This window comes from Micromesistius poutassou (genome assembly GCF_964030765.1).
Source record: "Micromesistius poutassou genome assembly, chromosome: 15".
NCBI classification, from domain to species: domain Eukaryota; kingdom Metazoa; phylum Chordata; class Actinopteri; order Gadiformes; family Gadidae; genus Micromesistius; species Micromesistius poutassou.
Genome location: NC_140285.1, coordinates 13,639,482 through 13,665,210, shown reverse-complemented (window position 1 = coordinate 13,665,210; position 25,729 = coordinate 13,639,482). Strand labels below are relative to the sequence as shown.

General features: G+C 46.4%; 2 protein-coding genes across 4 annotated transcripts in view; one reads left to right on the top strand and one right to left on the bottom strand.

Moving 5' to 3' along the window:
• Nucleotides 1-23,786, top strand: part of LOC311359293 (synaptotagmin-2-like) — a 55,608-nt gene extending 31,822 nt beyond the window's left edge. For 2 of the 3 annotated variants that reach the window (XM_084479286.1, XM_084479285.1), the window contains 8 exons: nt 6,524-6,742; nt 7,195-7,355; nt 11,923-12,060; nt 12,645-12,812; nt 14,072-14,239; nt 15,472-15,589; nt 16,157-16,290; nt 17,133-23,786. In XM_084479286.1, the coding sequence (XP_084335412.1) occupies nt 6,544-6,742; nt 7,195-7,355; nt 11,923-12,060; nt 12,645-12,812; nt 14,072-14,239; nt 15,472-15,589; nt 16,157-16,290; nt 17,133-17,348 (1,302 nt within the window). In that variant the 5' untranslated portion in view covers nt 6,524-6,543 and the 3' untranslated portion in view covers nt 17,349-23,786. The remainder of the gene's footprint in view (nt 1-6,523; nt 6,743-7,194; nt 7,356-11,922; nt 12,061-12,644; nt 12,813-14,071; nt 14,240-15,471; nt 15,590-16,156; nt 16,291-17,132) is intronic. The other variant, XM_084479287.1, reaches the window with a different exon arrangement.
• Nucleotides 23,787-24,053: 267 nt separating this feature from the next.
• The window catches only part of LOC311359886 (protein phosphatase 1 regulatory subunit 12B-like), an 8,489-nt gene continuing 6,813 nt past the window's right edge, over nt 24,054-25,729 (bottom strand). The window contains exon 7 of the mRNA XM_084479913.1: nt 24,054-24,851. Coding sequence (XP_084336039.1) covers nt 24,765-24,851 — 87 coding nt within the window. The 3' untranslated portion in view covers nt 24,054-24,764. The remainder of the gene's footprint in view (nt 24,852-25,729) is intronic.

Here is a 25,729-nt window from a genome sequence, read left to right as displayed (position 1 = left end):
TGTATTCTTTCATATCGTTTAGAGTTCTTTATTTATTAATAAAAGCCCTTTATATGCTGTTATGACAAGCCATGACATTTATTACCAACAACCAACACATATTTTCAAACCATTTTGATCTTATTTTATTGATCTTATCTCATTTTGAAATAGAGAGAGAGAGACAGAGAGAGAGAGAGAGAGAGAGAGAGAGAGAGAGAGAGAGAGAGAGAGAGAGAGAGAGAGAGCGCTTTGATGGTGACACCGGCAGGATCTCAAACGAACACGTCCTATCTGCATTGCCGCAGAAGCCCTCTCTACCTCCCATGCAGATCAGGTCAGGGAGGGGGTGGTGGCGACAGAGTGATTAAAGGGCCTATCAGGGGCCAGGGAGACGGGTTTGTGCACAGAGGGGGAGGGGAGAGGGGAGAGAGAGAGAGGGGGGGGAGGTTGTACATCAGCTGGCTGTAAACGCTCCCCGCTGGAGCTCCGGGGGCTGCATCCAAAACACAGCGGCCCCTCCCACCTCCTCTCATCAGGGCGCTCTCCAGATAATAGCTGAGTCACAATCAGCTGCAGGTGAGAGCAGACAAGGACGTTTCCTCAGCCGCACAAGAAGAGAGGAGGTTTGTAAATGACCCCCACGGGACCCCCCCCACCGCCATCACCAGACCGCCCTTAGGGTCTCTGCACTCAGCCAGAGATATTGAGGTGGCCCCTATTCTTCTCCTGGATGAGATCATCTGGCCCCTTTGACTCCTCTAATGGTGTGCTTTTAGCCCCTCTCCAGTGACAGGTGCGCTGGCAGCCTGGTGTGATTGGGTTATTTCTTCTTTTTTTTTCATTCACTGAAGCGATGGCGGCCATGGTGTTCTTTGAAAGCCGGCAGAAATACAATAGTATTGGAGCAATACTGTTATTAATGTACCGAGCTGTCGTTCACAATGTTTTTGGAATAACACTCTGAACCCAAAAGTGGCTGTTGTAGAAAGAAAGGATTGGATGTGATTTGAAACAAAATGATAGATTCATTTTTGAATGGGGCTTCTGTTTGCAGAGGTTAATGATACAATCATACAATGTTTGTTGTTTGACTGATATTTGTTGGTTTCTGATACTTTGGACCATTTGACAGAGCGTTTGAGCGCCGACAGACCAACTGAATGTCAGGGTTTACCAAAAGAAATGCTTACACACAGGTTTAGGTACAAAAGCAACGTAGTCAAATGGGTAACATGTTGAAGTGGACCGTTAGTGTAAAGTACACACATTATAACCATACATGCATACATCATCATAAATACATGAATTAACCTTTGAACATGGATTCAGCTCGGTGCACACTCCGGCAGCATCTCGAGTTGGTCGATGAGTGTGCTACATCCATTGCCTCATCATCCCCTTTGTAATGTCAATAGAATCCGGCCAAGATGAGGTCACCGTCTTGACTGTGAGAGAGCTCTGGTCCCATTTCACAGAGAGTGAATCACCACGCAAAGGGGCTGCAGAGAGTTCACACACCAGGTCACCGTACGCATTACGTCTAGTTTAACTGAACGCCAAAGCACCCATCCCCAGTTTGACCCTTTTGACCTCTGACCACATCCCACCAGCGTACCCATTACGCTCCAGCCACAACACTTCACATTCTGTCTGTGTACCAGCTATGGACTTCAAATGGACAGAGAGAAAGACAGAGAGAGAGAGAGAGAGAGAGAGAGAGAGAGAGAGAGAGAGAGAGAGAGAGAGAGAGAGAGAGAGAGAGAGATAGGCAGGCAGGGAGATAGACAATAGATGTAGAGAAAGGGAGAGATAGAGAGAGAGTTGCAATGCAAGGAGAGGCCGCCGTACGCAAAGAAGGACAAGACTCGAGAAGAATGAAAAAAATCTATTGGTGGTAAACAAGCCTCTTAATTTGGTTAACTATTAATTATTATCGGTGTCAAAAGAATCAACTCTAATCTATTGATTCTAAACATTGAGGAAGGGATGAGGTCAGGGGTCGCCGGCGGTGACCTGCGTGTTGTGGAGCCAGTATTCCATTAGTGTGAACATTTGTCACCAGCACAAGGGCGCCGTGACGTGGCAGGGGAAATGAGATTAGTCCAGATTAATACCCCCCATAACTCATGGGACTTGACTTTCAAGCGTATAGCCCCGTAGCTCATCGCCGCGCAACATATAACAGTTAGTTAGGCTAATGAATCACGGGGAACGAGGCCGGCCACCGATGAAACACAAGGTTCCCTCCACCTCCAACACCTCTTATTGTTTAGCAATAGGGTAGTCTGGTGAACCTTTAAAGAAAAAACACATCGGTGATATGTAAAGGCATCGTAGTGAGGAGCTGAGTGCACTGCGGCCGCCCGCAGGGGAGCCGGGAGGTTCTTTGGGGGTCATGTTTGAACTGCGTGGTATCTCTCAGGACCTGGTTAGTGGTGAAGGAGCCACTAGACAACAAAAGCAGCCGTCAGTGAACGCCGCGGTGTTAGCTGCTCCCCGAACACGACAGCCTTTCACGACGCCCGCTTCCCGAGGCTTCATTTGCCGCCCCAGTGCTCACAACAATATGCCAACAGCTCCAGCCACACGCTCTCACAACCAATTTCACGTGGGTATGAAGTCGGGCCTTTTGAGAGGCGGCGTGGTAAACACTGTGCACAGCGGCGAGGATGAGGAACAAGGGCGCACGTCGAGTTTATCACCGCAAGGAAAACATAATCAGGCATCATCATGATCTTATGGACACTCTGTGGCCCTCACTGCTTCATCCCTCGCTATCTCTCACACACACACACGCACGCACGCATGCACACACACACACACACACATACCGGCCACACGCGCGCACACACACAAACACACAAACATACACATACCACCCCCCACACACACACACACAAAGTCAATCACACACACAAACACACACACAAGTACACACATACCACCCACACACACACACACACACACACACACAAATACAGACATACCACCCACACACACACACAAACTCAATTACACACGCAAACACATACACAGACACACACAGTCACACACAGACACACAAACAAGACCACACACACACACACTCAATAACACACACACACACACCCACCCACCCCCCCCCCCCCCCCACACACACACACACAAACAAAATAATTGGTTATAGACTGGGCGTTAGCAGGCAGCTGTGTGAAGGGGAGATGAGGCAAGTTGTGAGCGGTAGGGAAAGACAAAGGAGCCGGTTGTCTGTGGCAGCAGTTTGCTAATTAATTCTTGTACAGACTACTTGTTGCTCTGTAATGAAACGACTGCAGGACTAGAAACTCTCTCTCTCTCTCTTACCGGGGGTAACTTATAACTAGATACTGGAGATATTTTTCAACGTCGAGACTCCCCCAAGGCTAACACCCTAGCCCACCAGCATCAAACACGCAGGCCTACGTGATGGCATTTGGTTAGCCTTCATTTGATCTGACAGCCATTGATTTAGTCTACATTTGAGTCTAAACACACACTTCAAAAGTCTGCAGAGAAATACTTTGCTGTTGGTGTCAGGGTGAGAAGTGGGCTAATTGACTCTCTCTTGAGTCTCCACTTCCTGTCTCAACAGCCTCTTAACATTTGTAGTTTCACTGAATGATTCATACCAATATTTTACTTGATCGTATATTTCTGAAATAAATATTTCCTGCAATTTCCATCCTTTCACATTAAATCAAACATTTAACCAAAGAAAAAAAGTTGATGATCTATCGAAAATCTGTGTATAAAATGACCTATTTCCCATAAATAAGTTTAAGTTTAATTTAGCTTCAATTTCAAAATAATGCTTACCCAGTCTCCAAGACTTTTACATCGGGTCCATCTTTACCTTCAAGAGAATCAACACCTGAGTATTCTGTCTCAGATATATTTCTAGGAAAACACACAGAGAAACCCAATCTCATTTCACCCTTTGCAGTTTGCCCTCATTTTGCCTTGGCCTTCGGCAGACAAAAACATTTACCTTTTACTCTCCCCTACTTCTGTTTCCTGCGGCTACCGTTGGGTTGAGCCGGAGGATAAAAAGAGGACCTTTGATTCGCATCCAAAAGTGTGTGTGGTCGATAAGCGTCTGCTGATTTCCCCGCAGCCACATTTGCTCCCGGCCAGTTCCTGTTTGAACTCCACCTGTTTGGATTTCAACAATAATCACAACCCAGATACTAGGACCTGGATGAGTGTAATATCACAGTGACCCCGGTGGTGCAGGGTGCGTACACGTGTACTTAGCAGCGGCCTGATCCTTCCTAAACGGAGACCTCGTTATCTCAGTGCTTGGAAAACAAACATCACAGTTGCCAGTACGTGCAACTATATAAATATGTGCTACGTATATAAATACTGTGCCCTTGTATTGACGCTGTTTGCTGCGGTCTGCGGCGGTTGCAGAGTAGCTCATGCACCGGGCGTGCGATAAGAGGGAGAGGGGCTGAGTGGAGAGGCTGTGAGGGGGCAAGGGCGACAGGGCTATCGTACAGCGGAGAGGACCCGCTCACTGCTCCCGCTGACACCCGAGAGCAGGGAGGAGATAAAGGACTGGAACGCCACACCCTTGAACGCTCGTTTAATTTGTGGCCGGGCGTGGGGCTGACACGACAGAGAGAGGGGGAGGGGGAGAGGGAGAGAGGAGGAGAGGGAGGGGGAGAGGGAGGGAGGGAGGGAGGGAGAGAGAGAGAGAGAGGGAGAGAGAGAGAGGGAGAGAGGGAGAGGGAGAGAGGAGGAGGGAGGGAGAGAGAGAGTGCGTGTTATAAAGAGAGAGCGAGAGAATGGGGTGTCAAATAGAGAACGAATCTCGGAGAGAGATTTATACGGTGAGCTGATGGCAGGTGTGTGTGTGGTGGTGACGGTGGAGGTGGTTCTGCGGAAGGTGTGATGCAGCTCTCAGCAGAATAGATGACAGTTGGTGTGAAGGCACCGCCGGTTGGAGTTTGTTCCATATCATCATTCTGTGGGGGGTTGGAGGGTCCATCACCTGCTCTCGGTCTAGGATGGGCCTCCCTGATGGGTGTTTCAGTGGAGTGGGCAGTCGACACACACCACAACCATCTACCTTTACACACACACACATTAGAGTTATGCTCTGGATAAAACCCAGATGGCCCTCACTCGCATGTGTAGCTGAATAATAACAGCTCTTCTATCCGCCCTGTCTGCTTCCATGTGAATAATTTATACCGAGCAAAAAATAGAAGCATTAACATCGCCGCTTGAGAACTGAGGAACGAGTTTTCTTCTTTTTTCTTTTCTTTTTTTTTGCCCGAATCGTCACCAAACGGCTTTAATAAAATCCACTCTACACAGCCCTATGCTTCTGCTACGTCTCCCTTCCCTCTCTCTGTGTGGGGAAGCCTGCCTCTCGTCCAATCAGTCATCACGTCGACACCGGCCCTAGGCCGGCTGCACTTGTCACAGTTTGATTTCTGGAACTGATAGGGGCTTTGATTGAACAATGGTCCGGCCTGGTGGAACATTCTGCCAGCACACCGGCTAGTATTATTTATTTGTTTGCTATCTCGCTCACGATTCTCTGTTATACAACCCAGTATGGCCCTTGTTTGATGGCAAAGCTGTCCTCATCATCACCATCATCCAACCCTCAATTTCTTCTGCTCTAAACATAGGTTGCAATTGTAACAATGTTTTACACCTAAAGCAACTCAATCCAGCAAGCTCTTATGTTTGAGCAAAATAGGACAAAGATCTAGGCTCATCCAAAATAACTTGTTGTCATTCAATTCATGTGCATAAATGAGCCAGAAATCCAGTTTAATTTGAAAACCAGTAGCACTACTGGAATAAATTCAGCACATGTCATCCATATAATGAAGTTAAATTAACCATGACAGCTTGTTTGCTCTTCTTTTCAAATGTCTGCTTAATTTGCTTTGCCATCTTGTTTTGAGTAAACAGTGATGGGGAATCCTAGGAGGGAGCGTCTCTGAGCTAGCATGGATTGCATCTCTGATGTCTTTTAATGGATTAATTTACGCTTTCAGATGGTGATCTTTAATTTGGCCAACAATTACCATTATGTTCCCAGAGTGGTTATGATCTGCCTACAGTCTAATGCTTGTGCTCTGGAGATGAGTGGGCTTGTTATGCCACTTATGAAGGCAGCCATTTTGAATGCAGAATGCATCTCGCACAACTCTTGTGAGGAAATCAAGATGTTAATATGTTTACCGACCAATTCCCCTACTACTAATTTCATCTATGGTATTACTACTTCCAATCAGACTGCTAATACTGCTACTGTTATCAAAAGCAGCCCATAAGTACGTTACTAACGCCACTACTACCTCATATGTATTTCACAAACAAACTAACGTTTTAAATAATATGCCTTATTTAAGTAATTATCCTACATTCAGAGTTGTTTTGGGAAAGGACATTTTGCCAAAGTATTACATTTCCTGCAGAAAAAGAACAATTACAATATCCCTTTTGGTATGACTGCGTTTCTGACCATCTGGAACCTTCTCTTGTGCTGTGTCCGCAGGGACCAAAGGAGCAGCCTAAATGTCGGGCAAGTGGAACCTGTTGAAGAAGAAGCCGGCGGCCATGGTGGCCCCGGAGCCCACGGGGGCCAGCGCTCTGACCGTGGCCCTGGAGCCCATCGCCCCCACCTCGGCCGACAACTCCACCGAGTCCGTCAGCAAGAACGACGCCTTCGACGAGATCAAGAACAAGTTCCTGAACGAGATCGACAAGATCCCACGTGAGTAGCGCCGGGCCGGACGCTCTTCTTCTGTGTCTTCTGCCGCCTTCGTCGTCGCAGCAACGACGTCCGCACGGGTGTGTGTCGGGTTTCAGCTGATTTATATCGATGTGACCGCGAGCTCTGATTTCTAAATGAGATTCCCCGCTGCCCTGTGGGCTCTGCTGGCAGACACATAATGTCTTTATTCCTTATTGATCAAGACTTGTCCCTGCTAACAGCCACTAAGCTAATAACCAATCGAATTGCAATCTTAGCACCTTCTCCTAGATGTGTTGATCGTCACGTAGCGTACATAATTAGCTCGCCAAATGTCACACCTTCGTCGCGCGTCGCTTGGTGTGAAAAATGCAGCTAATGCAAATCTCTTGTTTGTTTGTTTGTTTGTTTGTGATCGATTGTCTGTCTGTCTGTCTGTCTGTCTGTCTGTCTGTCTGTCTGTCCTCCCCCAGTGCCGTCCTGGGCGATCATCGCCATTGCGGTGGTGGCGGCCATGTTGATCCTGACCTGCTGCTTCTGCATCATCAAGAAATGCTGCTGCAAGAAGAAGAAGAACAAGAAGGGCAAGAAGGGGAAGGGGGAGCTGGGCATGAAGAACATGAAGGGGGGCGAGGTAGGTTCTGTCGCCACGACGACGAGTGCAGTCGTACCCGACGCTGACTCTGTCTGTGCTGTAGTCTCTAACCATAGCGATAACTTTATTGATATATTAAACACTCATAAGCGAGGCTTTGATCTATGGCGTAATGACTGTAACAGTACGATACATGATGACTGTAACAGTACGATACATGATGACTGTAACAGTACGATACATGATGACTGTAACAGTACGATACATGATGACTGTAACAGTATGATACACTATGAATGTAACAGTACGATACATGATGACTTTAACAGTATGATACATGATGACTGTAACAGTACAATACACTATGAATGTAACAGTACAATACATTAATGTAACAGTTTGATACATGATGAATTCAATAGTAGGGTGCATAATGAATGTAACACTACGATACGTTAACAGTTTTGTTTCATAATGAAGGCTAATTAAGCCACTTTGCTCTGTGTACGTCACACAGGCCATAGTAATACACTGTGAGTCATTTCTCAACAGAACTAAGAGACAGCTCCTGAATGTAATTGTTGTCATTGGATGTAATGTGTGTATCTCGTGCTTTGGGCCTTGGAAAATGACATGGACCATTTCAAATGATTAAATAATTGGTAATCCAGCTAATTTTTTCATATTATTGATACATAATCGGCACGATTAAGCACAGTTTACCAAAAGGCTAATCTGCTAATCTTTGCTATGCCTATCTTATATACCATCACACATGTCATTTTCCCCGCGCCTCTTTTATATCGTGATAGCGACCCCATTTGCTGTGATTATCGTTACTTGGTGTCTGCTGTGAGTTCAACCTCTGCCTTTCTCTCTGCTCTCCTTCCTTCCTGCTTTGTGTCTTATGTGTGCTTTCGTGTATCTTGACTGTGGTGGACGTCTCGGCCAACGGTAGGTCTGACAGCACGCGGCTCTGCCCCATTATCTGGCCACTCTGTGTAAGCCGTGACCAGGGTGCTGGTGGTGGGAGGGGCAGTGGGGTGGGGGGGGGGGGGGGCTGGGCTGGGCTCGGAGGGTTGGATGATGATGATGATGATGATGATGATGACGATGCGGTGATGCAGACAATGAGTGCTATGGCTTCTTTTTTTATTTATTTCCGTTAAGTCTTGCTAAGCTTGTAGGTGCTGTGGGTGCTTGAGGAGCCTCTGGGGGAGTGATTTACGCTGCTTTCTTTACCACTGAGCTGTTATGCCGCACCAACCGCTCTGCCTTGACCGTTCAAATGGTGCTGATGTTAGAAAAAAATGTCTGTTTTTCGTTTCTTTTGTCTAAATGACCGTGAAGCTCATCCCTCGATGCTGCCTATGAATGCAGAGTGCACCGAGCAGCTCACTAGAGATCACTAACATGCATGTGCAAGCGGCGATGTTGGGCCGTTTGTCAAGCCACAGGGGCGCCTCTCCCTGACACAGGACTCTGAGCGTATTTCCACCGCAGCCATCTGCTCGGGTCAGCACAGCCTGGACCGTGAACTCGTGTTAAACGTAGCTCTTTTTTTTTCACACGAGGCTCATTCCATGAAGTGCACACTTCATTAGTACACAAGGCGTGAACGCACGCACGCAAACATACATGCAAGCGCACGCACGCACGCACAATAACACACGCACACACATAGACACACACACACACACACACACACACACACGGACGGACACACAAACGTGTTACGGCGGACGTGTGTAAACGGGCTCATAGTTGTGTGGCGGACCGAGGGCGGGACGCTTGACAAACGCCGACATCCGCCTCCTTGCAGTAGGTTCCGTTGAATGGCCGCAACTTGACTTGAGAGTAACTATTTGACTGGTGGACCCGTGCTGCTGCTGACATGTTAGGCACCAGGACCCCCCTTCCCTGAAGGGTACGGGGGGTCCCTGAAGACAACCTTTTCTGGGGTTTCCTAGTGTGAGGTGAGACACCACTGACTCACGGGGGCGATCTGATTGGCTATGCTAACCCAAGGCGTATCGACGTAGCGCGTTGGCTTTGCACGACTTGTGACCGCACCACCCGGGGTCGTGAATGCGGGGAGTACCCCCTGGCGGGGCGCGGGGACACCGGCGCACCCCCCCACCCAGAGCCGGAATGAACCCGAGGCTCTCTGATAACGCATGGTCTCTAGTAGTGGATGCGGACATTTCACTCAAAGCACATTCATCTCTACTCCTGTATTCCTGAAAGGGGACAATTTGTGAGGTTAAATAATAGTCTATATATCGAGCTAACTTCCAATGTAATTTATTCAGAAATTTAGATCAGAAAATACCCCCCCTCCCCCCATGCATTTTGTGGCCTGGCATGCTTGAATGAAAAGCATTTAACAACATAGAGATGTAGAATGGCACAGACGGTATTTATAGTATTAATGTGTGTGAGTGTGTTTATCTGTGTGTGTGTGTGTGTGTGTGTGTGTGTGTGTGTGTTTACGTGTGTGAGATGTGTGAGAGTCTGGGATTCTTGGCATGCACGAATGCCTGTATAAACTTTACATGTGTGTGCTTACGTGTGTATGAGGATGCATGTAGTGTGAATGTTTTCTGCTTAATGTGTGAATTTGTGTGTGTGTGTGTGTGTGTGCCCATTCCTTTCCCAGTTAAGCCGTAAGTAGCTGACCGCTCCAATGTTAAGAGGACGTCAATGTTATTTCACGAAGACAGCCATAGGAAAGTAGGCCATACAGCGATACGATCTTTCTAGCATCACCTCATGCTTGAAGATATACTTTGATATGTCCCTCAGAGATAACTACTTTCAACCAGCTAGTCATGGCCTCTCCTGGAGGGGAGAGGTGTCAATTCAATGTTACTTGCATTTGTTCTTTTGCCAGCAATTATTGGAGAAATCGTTGGTGCTCTTCCATTTTGGATCATATTCAGTCTCCAGTTAGAATTATGTACTAAATGATAGTGGTAGACTGAATACATTAGATTCCTCACAACAATTCATTTATTTATCTATCTGGCTGCCAACACTTTATCCATCAATCTGTCTCTTGGAATTATGCATTTTTCCGAGGATAAGATCACCGAAGTGTGAACACTGTGCAAACAGCTTATCAGCAGCAGTCTGAACAGATGAATTATGCTTCGCGATATGATAATAAGATAAAGATAGACCAATATTGTCTTGTCATAAGCTGAACAGATATTGGGTCAACAGCACAGGATATCAAAGAGGGATATTAACACACATACATCACAACATTACAATGCAGCGTTTGTAATGGTTTATTTGGTCATTGTTTAATTATGAATCGTGAAATGATTTGTGATTATGGGGAGACATAGTTGTGTTTGAAACGGCAACATTTTTAGTAGCCAAGGTTACATATATTTACGTTCATTTAGGATTTTACTGAACTATAGTTCTGTTGTCTCATCCACAAAAAAATAAATAGAAAATACCATGATTAATTTAGATGTACAGGCCATCAGAGGTTTGACCTTTAAACACATTGATTTATTCATTGATTCATTGATTCATTTTCTAAATTCCCTTTCGTATCATATTTTCCGCAAATTCTGGATTAGTTTTATTTAAAGATGTTTTAAATACTGCACTGAAATCGACAATGCCATTCAGATTTGTTCATTTTGCACAAACAAAGGAATTAATTCAATTAATATAAGTACGCAATATCTAAATACAATTATTCAAGATACCCATAATTACGATGTGACTCATTATTTAATTTGAACCGTATTTTTAAACCTATAATTATTTGTATTTAAATTATTCACTTTCCAGTGCAGTAGTTATCATTCACTCTTGCAGGAGCGAGCCTGATTACCATGAGAAAGGCCACTATATGTACATGGAAACGAACTGGTAGCAGTTGGTTTGTTTGGTTCAAAATGTGGATGGATTTAATAGGATTTCTTGGTCTCATATTTCTTTCAGTCACTACATACCATGGTACGAAACAAACCTTTATTTGACAAGGGCTCATTTTGCCTCTCATGTATGACGTTTCGGGGGCATTTTGGATCAATGCAGGGTCATTTTATCAAACGTTTGGGAAACCTTTGATCTCGTTCTCAGTCACATGACAGACCAATAGTCAATGACTCCGATGACTCCCAGTTCGGTCGTACTGTAGATGTAACATACACAGAACTCAACTCTTTACTTTGGAAAAAAAAAAAAGCACCCTGTCATCACAAAACATGTGTGTTAATGTCCGCACACAGCCCCCCCGTCATATTATTTGACAAAAATAAAGCACAACAAAACAGCAAACGGTGTCTCCCAAGAGAATAGCGAAATCAAGTCGGGTTGCAACATGGGTCATGGATGAACAGTAGCGCACTAACAGCCCCCGGGCTACACCGGGGTACGGGTCAGGTAGGTGGTGGGACTAACACGGACGAGGTGACGGTTCGGACCCCCAACCCCCCCTAACACAGCTGAGGAACCCCCCCCCCTCCCCCCCTCCCCCCTCCCCCCCTCCCCCCCCGCGCGCGTCTCACTCCATCTCCCCTCTCTCTCTCTCTCCCTCTCTCTCTCCTGCCGCTCGCCCACTCTCGGTCCACCACCACAGAAACAACAGGAGGATGACGAGGACGACGACGACGCGGAGACCGGGCTGACCGGCGACGAGAAGGAGGAGGAGGTGAAGGAGAAGGAGAAGCTGGGCAAGCTGCAGTACTCCATCGACTACGACTTCCAGGAGAACAAGGTGACGGCTCCTGGCCGGTGGGGGGAATCAGATCAGGGGGGTCGGCTTAGCTCAGGAGGTAGTGCGGGGACGACTTGTAACCGGAAGGTTGCGAGTTCGATCCCCCGGCTTCTCGTAGCTGAGTTTCGAGGTGTCCCTGAGCGAGACCTCCCTCACCTGCTGTCGGTGTGTGAATGTGTGGAAGTCTGTTGGATAACAGCGTCTGCGTGATGATGTCAAATGATTGTATTTATCATATATTTGACTATGATCTCGATGAGGTGTTTGGTAGCAAACAACTAAAGCCGCACAAAGTATGTAAATTGCATTACTTCCTTGCGGCGTTATGTATTGTCCTCGTACGACAAAAGACTCTTTCCTTCACTTTCTTCGAGGATCAAAACGGTTCCGACACACACACACACACGTTGTCTCATCAACACCTTCCCCGCCTCTGTCTCGACGCTAATGCTGATCTAATGAATGTAGCATTGACGTCCTGTCCACCTTGAGCGTAATCCAACACGACAACATTAGGCTAAGCTCACCCGCCCCCGCCCCCCTGGTCTAACTGCTCCTGCTCCTCCTCCCCCCTGTGGCTCCAGCTCACCGTGGGCATCCTCCAGGCCGCCGACCTCCTCTCCATGGACAGCGGCGGCACGTCCGACCCCTACGTCAAGGTCTTTGTCCTCCCCGACAAGAAGAAGAAGTTTGACACCAAGGTCCACAAGAAGACCCTGAATCCCACCTTCAACGAGACCTTCGTCTTCAAGGTGAGGCGATGATGGCGATGGTGGTGGTGATGATGATGAGAGAGAGCGCGTGCGGTCGTGGCGGTCGCCGCCCACCGCCTGCCGAGCCCTGGGGTTTAGGTCACGCTCACGGATGTCGGACCGGCCGCCGTGATTCGATTCGTCACTTGATGCGCGGGGGTGTAGTGGCTGAGACGTAGAGCTTTACTGTTGCAGCAACACATCATCAGTATGGTGAAACAAACCCTGTCTCATGACAGTCTCTCTGCTTCAAGGGGTGACCCTTGAAACAACCGTGGAGTAACGACAATCATTATGTCTGTTGAGATTCTTTCAAAATGGCAGTTTCCGTTCGTTAGAGGGAAAGGGCAGAGGGCCGGTTCCGGATGGATTGGTTTTGGCAACTACAGAGCTTTTTATTTAGCTGTGCATTTCAAAGGCTATTGAGAGACGGGCGTGTTTATCGTCTTGTGTGTTGTGTTTTCCTTGGTTTTCTATTGAGAGAGCATTATACTGGTATCTCGGATGTAAGCCTGGTTTCTCAGTAGGAAACAAACAATGTTTGTCTTTAGAAGGCCTTCAGAATGGCAATGTGATAGCTTCACAAATAGAGGTGCCATTAAATAATGTTATGAGAAGTGCTTCTCATTAGTTACAAATTCTATTTTAATGGCTCTGAAAATGAAACAGTTAGTAATTCTCCTTCTTCTAATTGCTTTACACTATTACAATATTGCAGTTGCCATTGCCAGTGATGGAACTGATTAATGGTGTTGTGAATATAGGTTATGTTCTGTAGGTGGGCACGGTATTACAAAGTATGTTTTTTACATCTTTATAATTAATCAGTAATTAATCAAACTGGAGCTACAGCGATGCTGCCGTGATTCTCCATTCCTCCTTTAATTACCAGCTCCACCAGACCAAACTATAATACAATGAGACGCGACTGGAAGTAGACACAGGCGACAATGGCCGCCAATAATGAAGTGAGCCAGATGTAGCGTAGCCGTGTGCCAAGGAGAGTTTGACAGAAAATCTGGTTAAAGGAGAATGCTGATACAGCGTTTTGTAGAAAGCAAGGTAATTGTAATCTTGTCAGAAAGGCGGCAGACTGCGCGCGTAGCCACAGGCTAGGCTAACAGTTTTTCCTAAGCGTATACACTTTTCATTGGAACAATGACAGATTCTGTTGATTGTATGAGCGGCTGAATTGCACCGGTTTATTCTCGATGAAAAGTGTTTGTGAGCGGTATCGCCTTGTCTCTGTCTCTTTCCAGATCCCCTTCCAAGAAATGGGTGGGAAGACTCTGGTCATGTCGGTGTACGACTTTGATCGCTTCTCCAAACACGACGTCATCGGGGAACTCAAGTTCCCGATGAACACCCTGGACCTGGCCAAGCCCATCGAGGAGTGGAGGGACCTGGACAACGCCGACCAGGAGGAGGTCAGACGGCCACTCTGTCTGTCTCTCTCTCTGTCTCTGTCTCTGTCTCTGTCTCTGTCTCTGTCTCTCTCTCTGTCTCTGTCTCTCTCTGTCTCTCTCTCTGTCTCTGTCTCTCTGTCTCTCTCTCTCTGTCTCTGTCTCTGTCTCTGTCTCTCTCTCTGTCTCTCTCTCTGTCTCTCTCTCTGTCTCTCTCTGTCTCTCTGTCTCTCTGTCTCTGTCTCTCTCTCTATCTGTCTGTCTCTGTCTCTGTCTCTCTCTGTCTCTCTCTGTCTCCGTCTCTGTCTCTGTCTCTGTATCTGTGTCTCTCTCTCTGTCTCTGTCTCTCTCTCTGTCTCTCTCTCTGTCTCTCTGTCTCTGTCTCTGTCTCTGTCTCTGTCTCTGTCTGTTTCTGTCTCTGTCTCTGTCTCTGTCTCTGTCTGTTTCTGTCTCTGTCTCTGTCTCTGTCTCTCTCTCTGTCTCTGTCTCTGTCTCTGTCTCTGTCTGTTTCTGTCTCTGTTTCTGTCTCTCTCTCTATCTCTGTCTCTGTCTCTGTCTCTGTCTCTGTCTCTGTCTCTGTCTCTCTCTCTGTCTCTGTCTCTGTCTCTCTGTCTCTGTCTCTCTGTCTCTCTCTCTGTCTCTGTCTCTCCCTCTGTCTCTCTCTCTGTCTCTGTCTCTCTCTCTGTCTCTGTCTCTCTCTCTGTCTCTGTCTCTCTGTCTCTGTCTCTCTGTCTCTGTCTCTGTCTCTGTCTCTGCATGACGTTCAGAAACCAACTGAAAATTGTTCTATAGGAGCTCTTCATCAGAGCTCTAGTTTTCTTACTATGTTTGTTGTTGTGTTTGTGTTACTTGCTGTGTGTGTTTTGATGTTGTAAAGCAGAGCCCATTGTGCCCGCTGAAACATTGTTTGCAAATATTGCATAATTATGTATCTGATTGTCTTAATGTTAAGAATACCTGGTGGACTTGTCGTTACGTGATTACATGTAATTATTTTAACCTTATTTTAACATTTTTTTAACATCGGCATGTCAACCGCTATGAATGTGATTAATGAGAACATTAATATTCAATACCAGGTTTTTGCAACAAAACACGGCAGCTATAGCTGCTTGATTTACTCTACGACTATATATATAATTCATACATTACATGATGCATATGTGTGTGGGTGTGTGCATTGTTCTCCTTTGTTCTGCCTATTTGTTGAGTAATTTATATTAACCATTCTCTCCTCTCTTCTTGGTGTTACACAGCCAGAGAAGCTGGGTGACATTTGCATCTCCCTGCGTTACGTGCCTACTGCTGGCAAACTTACAATCTGTATTCTGGAAGCCAAGAACTTGAAGAAAATGGACGTGGGAGGACTGTCAGGTATAAGCCTCACACACTCACAGAGAGCACGAGAGAGCGAGAGCGATTTACCCATCATCGTCATCACAGTTATCGTACTTATGACACCTTAATACGTTAATACGCCTTAATGCGCCAACACATTGATTCAAACGCTGCACTTCAGCCATCAACTACAAGCGGGAAAATATATCTATTCATTAAAATATAAAAGAAATTCAAGGAATTGTTTGATGGAACAAGGTGTACTATGGTGTGCTCGTTCAATGATACATTGAAACAAAGGGCTCGGGCACGACTCACGATGTGTTTGGAAACTAGATGCATTTAAACCCTCAGGCTAGAGTGCACCCAGTCCATCGCTGTTATCTGTTAGCACAGCCATTTGGTCCGTTGTGTTCCGCTTCAGCACTGGCACGGTCCACACTCACGCGCGTTACAGTATTACCTCTACTGCCCCCCGGTGGCCCGTGGCGGTGTGACCGCCGTGTCTAAATCAGGACGCTAAGCTGTGGGGGATAGATGGAGCTTTTCTCCTTTTTTTGTGTGTTTGTGTGTATTCACCCGGCGGCGTGTTTCTATTTCCAGATCCGTACGTGAAGATCAACCTGCTGCAGAACGGCAAGCGTCTGAAGAAGAAGAAGACGACGGTGAAGAAGAACACCCTGAACCCCTACTACAACGAGTCCTTCAGCTTTGAGATTCCTCTGGAACAGATGCAGGTAACCAACGGGAAAAGAGAAAAAAAAGTTCTGTCGGGAATGGGACGAATGTGAGCCTATTGTGCTGATGTACCTGACGGTGCGCAGGCCTGATGCTGGTGAGGAACTGACAGCCCCCCCCCCCCCCTTTAGTTCACCATCAGCCTGGAGCATGTTCCAGCAGCATTAGCGCCAGCAGCTTAGCCCACACACACACACGAGGCGGCCAAGTCCTGGAGTGGAGCGGGCGTGTTTATCGTCGTGCGTGTTGTGTTTTCCTTGGTTCTTGGGTGCAACTTGAGCTCCTTACACACCGTTACACTAATACATATCTAAGCTCAGTGGCTCACCGTGCTAATGCGCTATCCGGCGCTACGCCTTCTGGTGACCCGGGTTCGATGCCCCCTGTGGGACGGCGCTACGTGCCGTTCCCTGTCTTCTCCCACCGACTTTTCCTGTGTCTCTTATCTCTCCTGTGCATTGAAAAAACGGCACAGAAGAACAGACCAAAAATGAAGCCAAACATTCTATATTTGTGTAGTGCTTCTCAAGGGCGTCTGTATTTGCTTTTCATCCGATCGTGATCACATATCTCTCTCTCTCTCTCTCCCCCTCGCGCTCTCTCTCTCTCTCTCTATCTCTCTCTCTCTCTCTCTCTCTCTCTCTCTCTCTCCCCCTCGCTCTCTCCCTCCCTCCCTTTCTCTCTCTCTCTCTCTCCCTCTCCCCCTCTCGCTCTCTCCCTCCCTCCCTTTCTCTCTCTCTCCCCATCTCTCTCCCTCTCTCTCTCTCTCTCCCTCCCTCTCTCCCTTCCTTTCCCTCTCTCCCTTCCTCCCTCCCTCTCTCTCTCTCTCCCCCCCACTCAGAAAATCCAAGCCGTGATCACGGTGCTCGACTACGACAAGATCGGCAAGAACGACGCCATCGGTAAGGTGTGGGTGGGCAGCAAGTCCACGGGGCTGGGCCTGAAGCACTGGTCCGACATGCTGGCCAACCCGCGCCGCCCCATCGCCCAGTGGCACCCGCTGCAGCCCGAGGAGGAGGTGGACGGCGCCCTCGCCGCGCTCAATGCCAAAAAGTAAAACTTCCAGCGCGCCTCCATCCTCTCCTCCTCCTCCTCCCCCTCCTCTCCTCTCTCCTCCCCCCCCCCCTGCTCCTCCCCCTCCTCTCCTCTCTCCTCCTCCCCTTCCCTGCTCCTCCTCCTCTCCTCTCACCCCTCCCCTTTGTCCTCCTCCCTCCCATTTTCTCACCCTTACATTGAGTACCAACTGTTTGCCTAACTACCCCCCCCTCCAGACTAAACCCCCCACCCACATACAACAAAATCCCCCCCCCCACCCTGCTGTTTCCCCCTCCCCCCCCTAACCCAACCATTGCCATTGCAAAAAAAGAAACGATGCATAGATCATGCATTTGACATCGTGGGAGAGAAGAAAAAAAAAAGATCTACGTGTTCCAGTAATATCTCATGCTATATACAGCCATGCCATCTAACGAAAGACAAAACGAAAAAAACACAAAAACACAAAAAGAAAGACAAAGTAGAAGACAACGAAGAGGAAGAGGAAGAGGAGGATGAAGAAAAACAGAGAAACTAAAACAAAAAACAGCAGAAGAAGACAGAAGTCACGCGATGGACAGATGCTCCGTTGTTTTCCTTTAGATATATTTTTGTATTGGGGTTGTGGTTGTAGTGTCCAGACCTGTCCTATGAGGAACCAGGGGGGGCCCACCGGGGCCCCACCCAACGGGTGGGAGGGAGAAATCCATGTATTCACTCGTGATCGTGTCCCCCCCCCCTCCCCCCTCCTCCCTCCTCCTCCTCCTCCCACCTCGCCCTCCCCCCCCTCCCCCCCTCCCTCCCCGATCCTCCCTTTAGTGACACAGTTGCTTAGAATAACGCTTAATAATAGTTATGACTCTAATAATAATGCTTTATACTGCCATACGATAGAGGGACAACACAAGCGGGGCCGTGCAGCGGCGTCCCGCGCGCCACTCCGTTCACCTGCCAAGCGTCATCCTAGATGATTACGTTTGTTTGTTTAAAAAAAAAATGATTTAAATACATTCCTAGAAGCTGGGTAGCAAAGTAGGGTTTTAGCCACAGATCCCGTTACCCACAGAAACCACACTGCCGTTTTCCTTGGTTGACTGCCTCCCCCTCTCCCCCTCTCCCCCCCTCCGTCCCTTTTTCTCAGGAACACTGAGAGAAATCTGAAACTCCATGCCTTTTTTTCTAAACGGGTTCTTATGATTCCGCCTGACGAGCAGTGTCGTTCGACTTTTCTTTCTCGATATGTTACGACCACTTTGTGCTCCATTTCTGTACGGTTCGAGCATAGCGTCCGCTTATTAGTAAAACAGAAAGGGGAGAACGGACCGCTGGGTCGTCAGAGAGTGTGAGGGGAGAGAGAGAGAGAGATGTAAAAGTGTCAAACTGAACCTGTGTGTGAGAGCCTGTGTCTTCATCACGCGTAACGTCTCCTAATAACATCACAGCAGGTACTACTTTAGAGACCGGGTACAACAAACAAACACAACATGGTATTTATAAACCTGTTGCGCAATCTACCACCTTACACACCAACCCCCACCACCCCCTGTCCCCGTCCTGCCACCACCACCACCCCCACCCCCACCACCACCTGCTCCACCTCCGCCCTATCTCCGACGCCTGTGATTCTATACGTCACTTGTTCAGTGCTACTGCCATTGGTCATGGACTCACTACATGGGTGTTACTTCACAGAGATCCCTATAACCGTCTTTCAGTCATAAAGGAGACAAGCCTTCCAAGCAACAAAAATAAGCAATTCTTCAACTACCAGGGACGCCTTCCAATTAGTGTTTTTCCTCATCATTTTTATTCATTTTGTTTGTTTTTATGTGAGTGTTATTTATTGTTCATTGATTCTTTGTTAAATAGATACAGTCAATAGAGCTCTTATTAATGCCCAGTGGGGTACATTAGAAGTTTGTGGATTAATAAAGTGTCATCTATCTATTTAAATTGAATTGAAAAAGGAAAAAAAAGGTTTATTCCTCAAGCACTTTAAATCAAAACTGTTGTGTTGAACGTCTATCTCTCAAAGAAAGAAAAAAAATCAGAGCTTTAATTATTTATTTTAAAAATAATGTTTGATTTGATGATAGAAAAAATTGTATATTCCATGAAATTATTTATTTAATTACATATGTTTTTGTTGTGTTATTTAGTTAGGTCTATTTCAACCTTTGAATTCGAATGAATGGAGACTTTAGTTTTTTCTTCCTTTTCTTACTCGATTGCACGGCCGTAGTGCGAGGAAGGCATAGATCTATGTGTATTTTACACATGTATTACCAAACCGCGGAATTAAATTGCACTACTGTGTTCTGCGGCAGCCGACACTGCTCCTAACAAGGTGGTTTTGTAAAAGAGATGCTGTGAGATTGAATTGTGTGTGGGCATGTCAAGACAAGAAGCCTCAATTTACTAAAGTCCTCCCTGGCTGAAAGGGGGGACACGATTCAATCTATTGCTGCTCTCTCCCCCCCCTCACCTCCCCCCAGTGACTTCACACAGTGTAATTGGTTCCAGTGTTGGCTTGTGACTTTTATATGAAACATCTAATATTTTGCCAGCGATACAATTGCGAATTGAGAGTCACTTTGAGTTACGTGACCCAATGAAACGGATTGGATTTAATGAAGGAGGAGGAGAAATTGGTCAAAAATAAATCGGTGTGAATTGATTAGATTTTAAGTAGATGTTAACAAAATGTGAAGTGGGAATTACAATGATCACCGTCTGTGAGCACCAGCCAGTGTCACAACCGTTCAGCTCACACGCCACTGAACTGGGTGTGAATGCAGTCGGCCCGTCCAAAAGTGATTGGGGATTTTGGAATATCTTGAATGTTTTCCTGTATTTTAATTTCAAATGTTTACCATTTCTTTCCTCATACCCGTATTTTCCGTTGGTGAAACAACACTAAAGAAAAGACCACATGCAAGCAATCAAGCCACCCATCGATGTGTAGTTTTGCCTATATACATAGTTCATACACGTTAATACTGCATGTTTATACAAAATACTGTACATAAGAGCATGTTTTAGAGACAAAGCAAAAATATCTTGTGTACGTAAAAAAAAATCGGTGTCATTCGTCATTTAAATAACACGTTGAAGGGAAAAAAATGCACTGTATATTTTCTAAATGAGCAAATTGTGTGTTTTCTTTCCATGATGGGGGGTCACTCGAGAGAATGTCATATACTATATTAGACTACTAATACTTAATAAGAACCTTTCCACGCCTGAACTTTCTAAAGCAAGTGTGTCGTCAAGTACTGTGTGTGACTCCATGTAGGATGAAATTGTAGCCGCATGCTATCCGCTCCTTGTAATTCCAAGCTTTTAATTTGAAACAGTACCATTTATTACTATTATTAACCCTTCTATCACATTGCGTGAGTGAGCCAATGTTTCCTTGTTACAAACATTGGTCCACTTTACAAATACATGTTTTTTTTAAATATTCCATTTTTTTCATCCTCATTCTCCTTTTATTTTGCTTTGTTTGAGTGGGCATGTGGAGAGACCTGTGGATAGTTTTGGTATCCAAAATGTTGTTGAGATAACAGCCTTATCTCTACGTAAGGATGGGCAGAAGGTCCTGAGTTTGACACGGTGCAGCGCAGCAACACAGCCGGCGTGACGCGTCCACCATCACCCCACCGTGACGCCACGGCGCTCTAGAAAACCACCACGCTTGGAATCCCCTCCCCCCTCCCCCCTCCCCCCTTCGTATCTCCTCCTCCGCCGCCCTCCCCCCCCTCCCCCCCGTGGCGTTCCCGCTCCTTTTTACTCCTCTCAACGACCCCCCCCGCGCTTTACGGCGACGTCTCTTTTACGATGTTTATGATACAATATGTGTGTATGTGTATACGGATACAAATAAGATAAAAACTAAAGCCATAAAACTCAAGCACTAACTCTTTAGAGCTCCGCCGAGTAGCTAGAGTTGATTTATGTTCAAAACAGACGGAAAAAAAAGAAAACCCGACGAAAATCGCGTCCTCGTCTCGTTTAGGCCGGTGGTGTTTCTTCTCCTCGACGTTCAGTTCAGAGGTCTTCGCTCATTAGGAGGAACATCGCATTTGGATACGCGAGCATTGAGAAACAGCGGTGCGTTTGGTAGAATGAGTGTGTCCTTTTTCTACTTTCAAGGCTGTCCGTGTGTCTTCTGTTCCCTAGAGGTAGCTGATTCTACGGTGTTGTGATTAGTATTGTATATGCCTTGTTTTTTGATAGTAACGAATCATAGATCAGTTAATCACGCAATCTCAAAAAAAAACTATGAAAAAAACAGTTCTAGTAATTAAAAAAATTATTATATAGATATATATATATAGATATATATATATATATATACGAGAGTTTGTTCTATTCCAGGGCCGGATGCAATCTGTCAGGCGAACTGGGTCACTCGTAGGTTTTCCTTGATCTCAAACTGGGTCACTCCCACTGAGTTGGTCATGTACCCCACAGCACTAAATAACTTGTGACTCCGTACCATCAGACACACAGTGTTCCTCCATCGTGGTTCAGGCGCTTTAACGAAGCCCAGACAATCTGTACTGCCGATCAGAGGCGCTGGTCAGGGGGGTGACCCGTGCTTTCCCAAACCCTGAACTCCACCGGGATAGAGCTATGCACCGGAGGAAGACTTTCCCAGATACGCGACAAAACGAACAGCGGCCGACCGACTTTCGCGGCCGACGTGAGACCTTAAATGTGTTTGTGCTTTTTGAAAATGAAACGAGGGGGGGGGGGGGCCGCGGACAGCGCGCAGGCCCGTCTGTCGTCGTCTCTCGACGCCACATCAACGACATTTGACCACTTTCAGTCTGCTCTGCTGTGTCACACTACCGCAGAACAGACCTCTGGATGCAATATCGGCCACTCAGTGTCCCAGGCTGCTGGGGTGGACTGTGACCATCGATAGACGCAGAGGGGGGGGGGGGGTGGGGGGGTATGTCCCGGGAGATGACGTATGTTTTAAAAATACTGCCAGTAGCCCATGCTATAACGTAAGAAGGAGAGGAAACACAATTACACAAAAGATGTCATGAAGTAATTAGTTCCGAGCACATTGAAGAGGAGGGGTGTCTTCCTTCAACATGCTTCAGCACTGCCCAGTCCCACCGGACCCCGGGACGGCCCCGCGTGTCCTCGGGTGGACGGGGGGCTGCGCCCGGGGGTCTCTGTGTGTTGTTGGTTCATCGGTCAGGCGCAGGCTGACCGTTGGGGTGTATAGTATTGACCGTACACAGGTCTGCGTGTGGGACACACAACTGCGCCCCCCCCCCCCCCCGTTTAGACATGGATGAATCCGTCGGAACCAAAACCAATCGTCATTATTTATAAGCAAATATAAACATATATATATACACACAGTATAAACTGTCAGAGTGACTTTATTTCCAATAGTTCTGTAGATGTAACTTGCACAATCTCATCTGAAGCCGTAGGCTATTTTTGCATTCACAGGGCGAACTATGGGTTATTGTACGTCCGTACGTGTGTCTTCGTCTTGTGTGTTTTTGCTTTCGATCGGATGTAAAAAGGGAAATCCATCTGAAGCTCTGTAGACCACCCTCCTCACCCCTACCGGGCGTCCAGATCCCCCACACGGATCCGGACGCCCCCTTTCCAATGTTTCAGATGTCTTGTCTTTCGCTTAAGATGTTTATTTGTACTTCAGCATGTTTGTGTGTGTGTGTGTGTGTGTGTGTGTGACTATAGCTGTTCAAATCGACTGTATTTTAATTTCTTCTCTGTTTTTTCCACCGAGGTTACACCGTAGTGGTAGAACCTAAGGTGTTGGTTTTATTTGTATTTATTTTGCCCCTACTGAATCATGTTTTCTCTCTGTCTTTGTGTAGTTACCGTGAGACCAATCCATATCATTGTCAATGTGCTAAATAGCAAAGCTGGCTCTGGAGTTTTCCCCCCCCCCCGCGCCCCCATTGAAAACTGCTGTGTTCCTCTGAGTGTGTGAAGCACGCGGGCCTACATGTTTACAACATGGACACACTGTATACTGCTCCACGGGCAGGACTTGGTACCAAACCTTCCCCATTCAGCTCGTCGTCCTCCACCCCTCACCACAACGGTTGCATTCAAAAGACTATTCTTTTCCTTTCTACCCCTGCGCTCTTCTTCGGCATCGGGGGGGCCGGGTGGGGAGGACCTGGTATTGTGTGTGTGTGTCCCCCCACCTCCCCCCCAGCGGTGTTTTACTCGTGTCTAGTGTTGTGGTGCGTGTGTGTTCATGTCAGTATTTGTGCCTACTGTGGATCGCATGCTTTAGCCCTTGACTGGACACAAGACGTGGCTCACAGGAACCTCCTTCTCTCGAACCCTTGTGTGGACAAAACTGTTAGGGGACCATTATTATTATAACGTAATCAAGGGAACCAAATAACTTAATACAAGATTTATCATATGTGTTACCAGTTCTGTAAGAAACAAATAGGAAATAAAGGCCTTTTATTAACCATCCCTTGTGCAAAGTTGTGTTTTTATTATTTGTATCGTATTCATGGGAATGGTTTAAATGCCGCCGCCATTTTGTTTGTTATTTTTCAAATGTGGAAATCGAGTCGAATGTGGAAATTATTCAGGAAAATGTCTTCAACCATTAATAGTTTATTAAGGAAAGTGAGAAAATTTGTGTGTCCTCATATACATATTTCAAACTTTTATATATTATACTGAATATTGTATAATATTTACAACACATAATGAAAACAGATGGTATAGGATTACACACACATCCTATATGTGGTCAAGCTGTAGACGTCAGTTTTCATTCAAATAAGAACATCTGTTCTTGTGAACAACAAATGACAACAGTTTCCTAGCTCCTCTTGGACTCCAGAAACCATTGCACCGTGGAATTTTAAACAAAACTCTGAAAGGATTAAATTATTTCATCGTTAGAATAAAACAAAAATCAAAAGAATAATATATTTTGGATAAGCCCATGTTATGTCGGTTGTTATGTTGGTCAGGTAGGTAAGCATGAAGCAAAAACAGCTGGGCCTTTTCTTATACTTTAGCTCATTCCAAGGTTGTGGTTTAGAAGAATAAACCCTTATAATACAAATATATTTTGACCCTGGTCCACTATGTCATAATAAATACATACATGAGGCTTGATGAGCATCAGATGGCTGAATACTTAATAGACTGGGCTTTGTGCTGTGGACCTCCATTCACATGTCGCTTCCTAGTGGTGAAGTATAGGAAGTAATTAACTACTCCGGCACTACTGAAACAGCTGCCACTCCAGGGGGAAAGAAGTGGTCTTGATGATTCAAATCTGACCAATCACCAACTGAAATTGTCCTGCTGAGCTTCTTGAATGGACCAAAATGGCTCCTCGACGTTCCTTATGCAAAACGGTCCCATTATAATTTCAGATTATTGACAGTTTAGAAAACTTTCACTTGGACAATTTACTGATGACACGGATTAGAGCGCCGTTCTCGTCCTTTAGCCTCTGGTTCTCGGATTTGAGCTCAACTAAGACCTAGAGAAGCAGAAAGAGAGAGTCAATATTATTACAACATGGTTCCCATTACTATGGGTTATCCAGAAAGACATTATCTTCACACAGTCTGCTTAAACCAAACAGCAGACAGTTACCATTACATTGTATCATAACATCGTCTATTGGCAATCCACTTAAACTGCTGGAGAAATGTCAGAACAAATCACAACATTTAACAACGGCATTCTTTGCTTTCAATAAAAAGAACTCAAACGGAGACAATGAGGTCATGCAGAGTGTTGGGTCATGCAGCAAGATTGTGAAACTGGCTTGGATTCTCGGCTTGCGAACCGTGGAACAGAACAAGAGGGAGATGGAGAGAGAGAGGGGGACGGGAGAGAGGGGGACGAGAGAGCGAGAGACATTGTCAACGTCTCAGATCTGGGTCTCAGATCTATCTCTCTCAGGATGAGTAAGGCCTAAAAATAACCAAAACACTTGTCAATAGCATTCCTCCTCCGCTCAAGGCGTGCGCACACACACACCTCTGCCTCCATCTTGTGCGCTATGCTATCAACACGGCACACTGCGGTGGAAGGGTGGGAAGACTTTGTCTCGCACAGGGACTGCAGTGTATCGCACAGAATGCGGTGATTAAATGAGACACACACACAAACACACACAAACACACGTACATACACATTCACACACACACACACACACACACACACACGTGTGCATGCATGCACGTACTCATGCGCGAGTGTAAAAGTGTGTGCGTTTTCAGTGTCAAAACACTTAAACTCACAAAAAAACAGAAACACACTTTTGCAAACACGCACAAGCCACACACACACACACACACACACACACACACGCACGCATACACACAGACCTTTAGTTTCAGCTCATTAAAA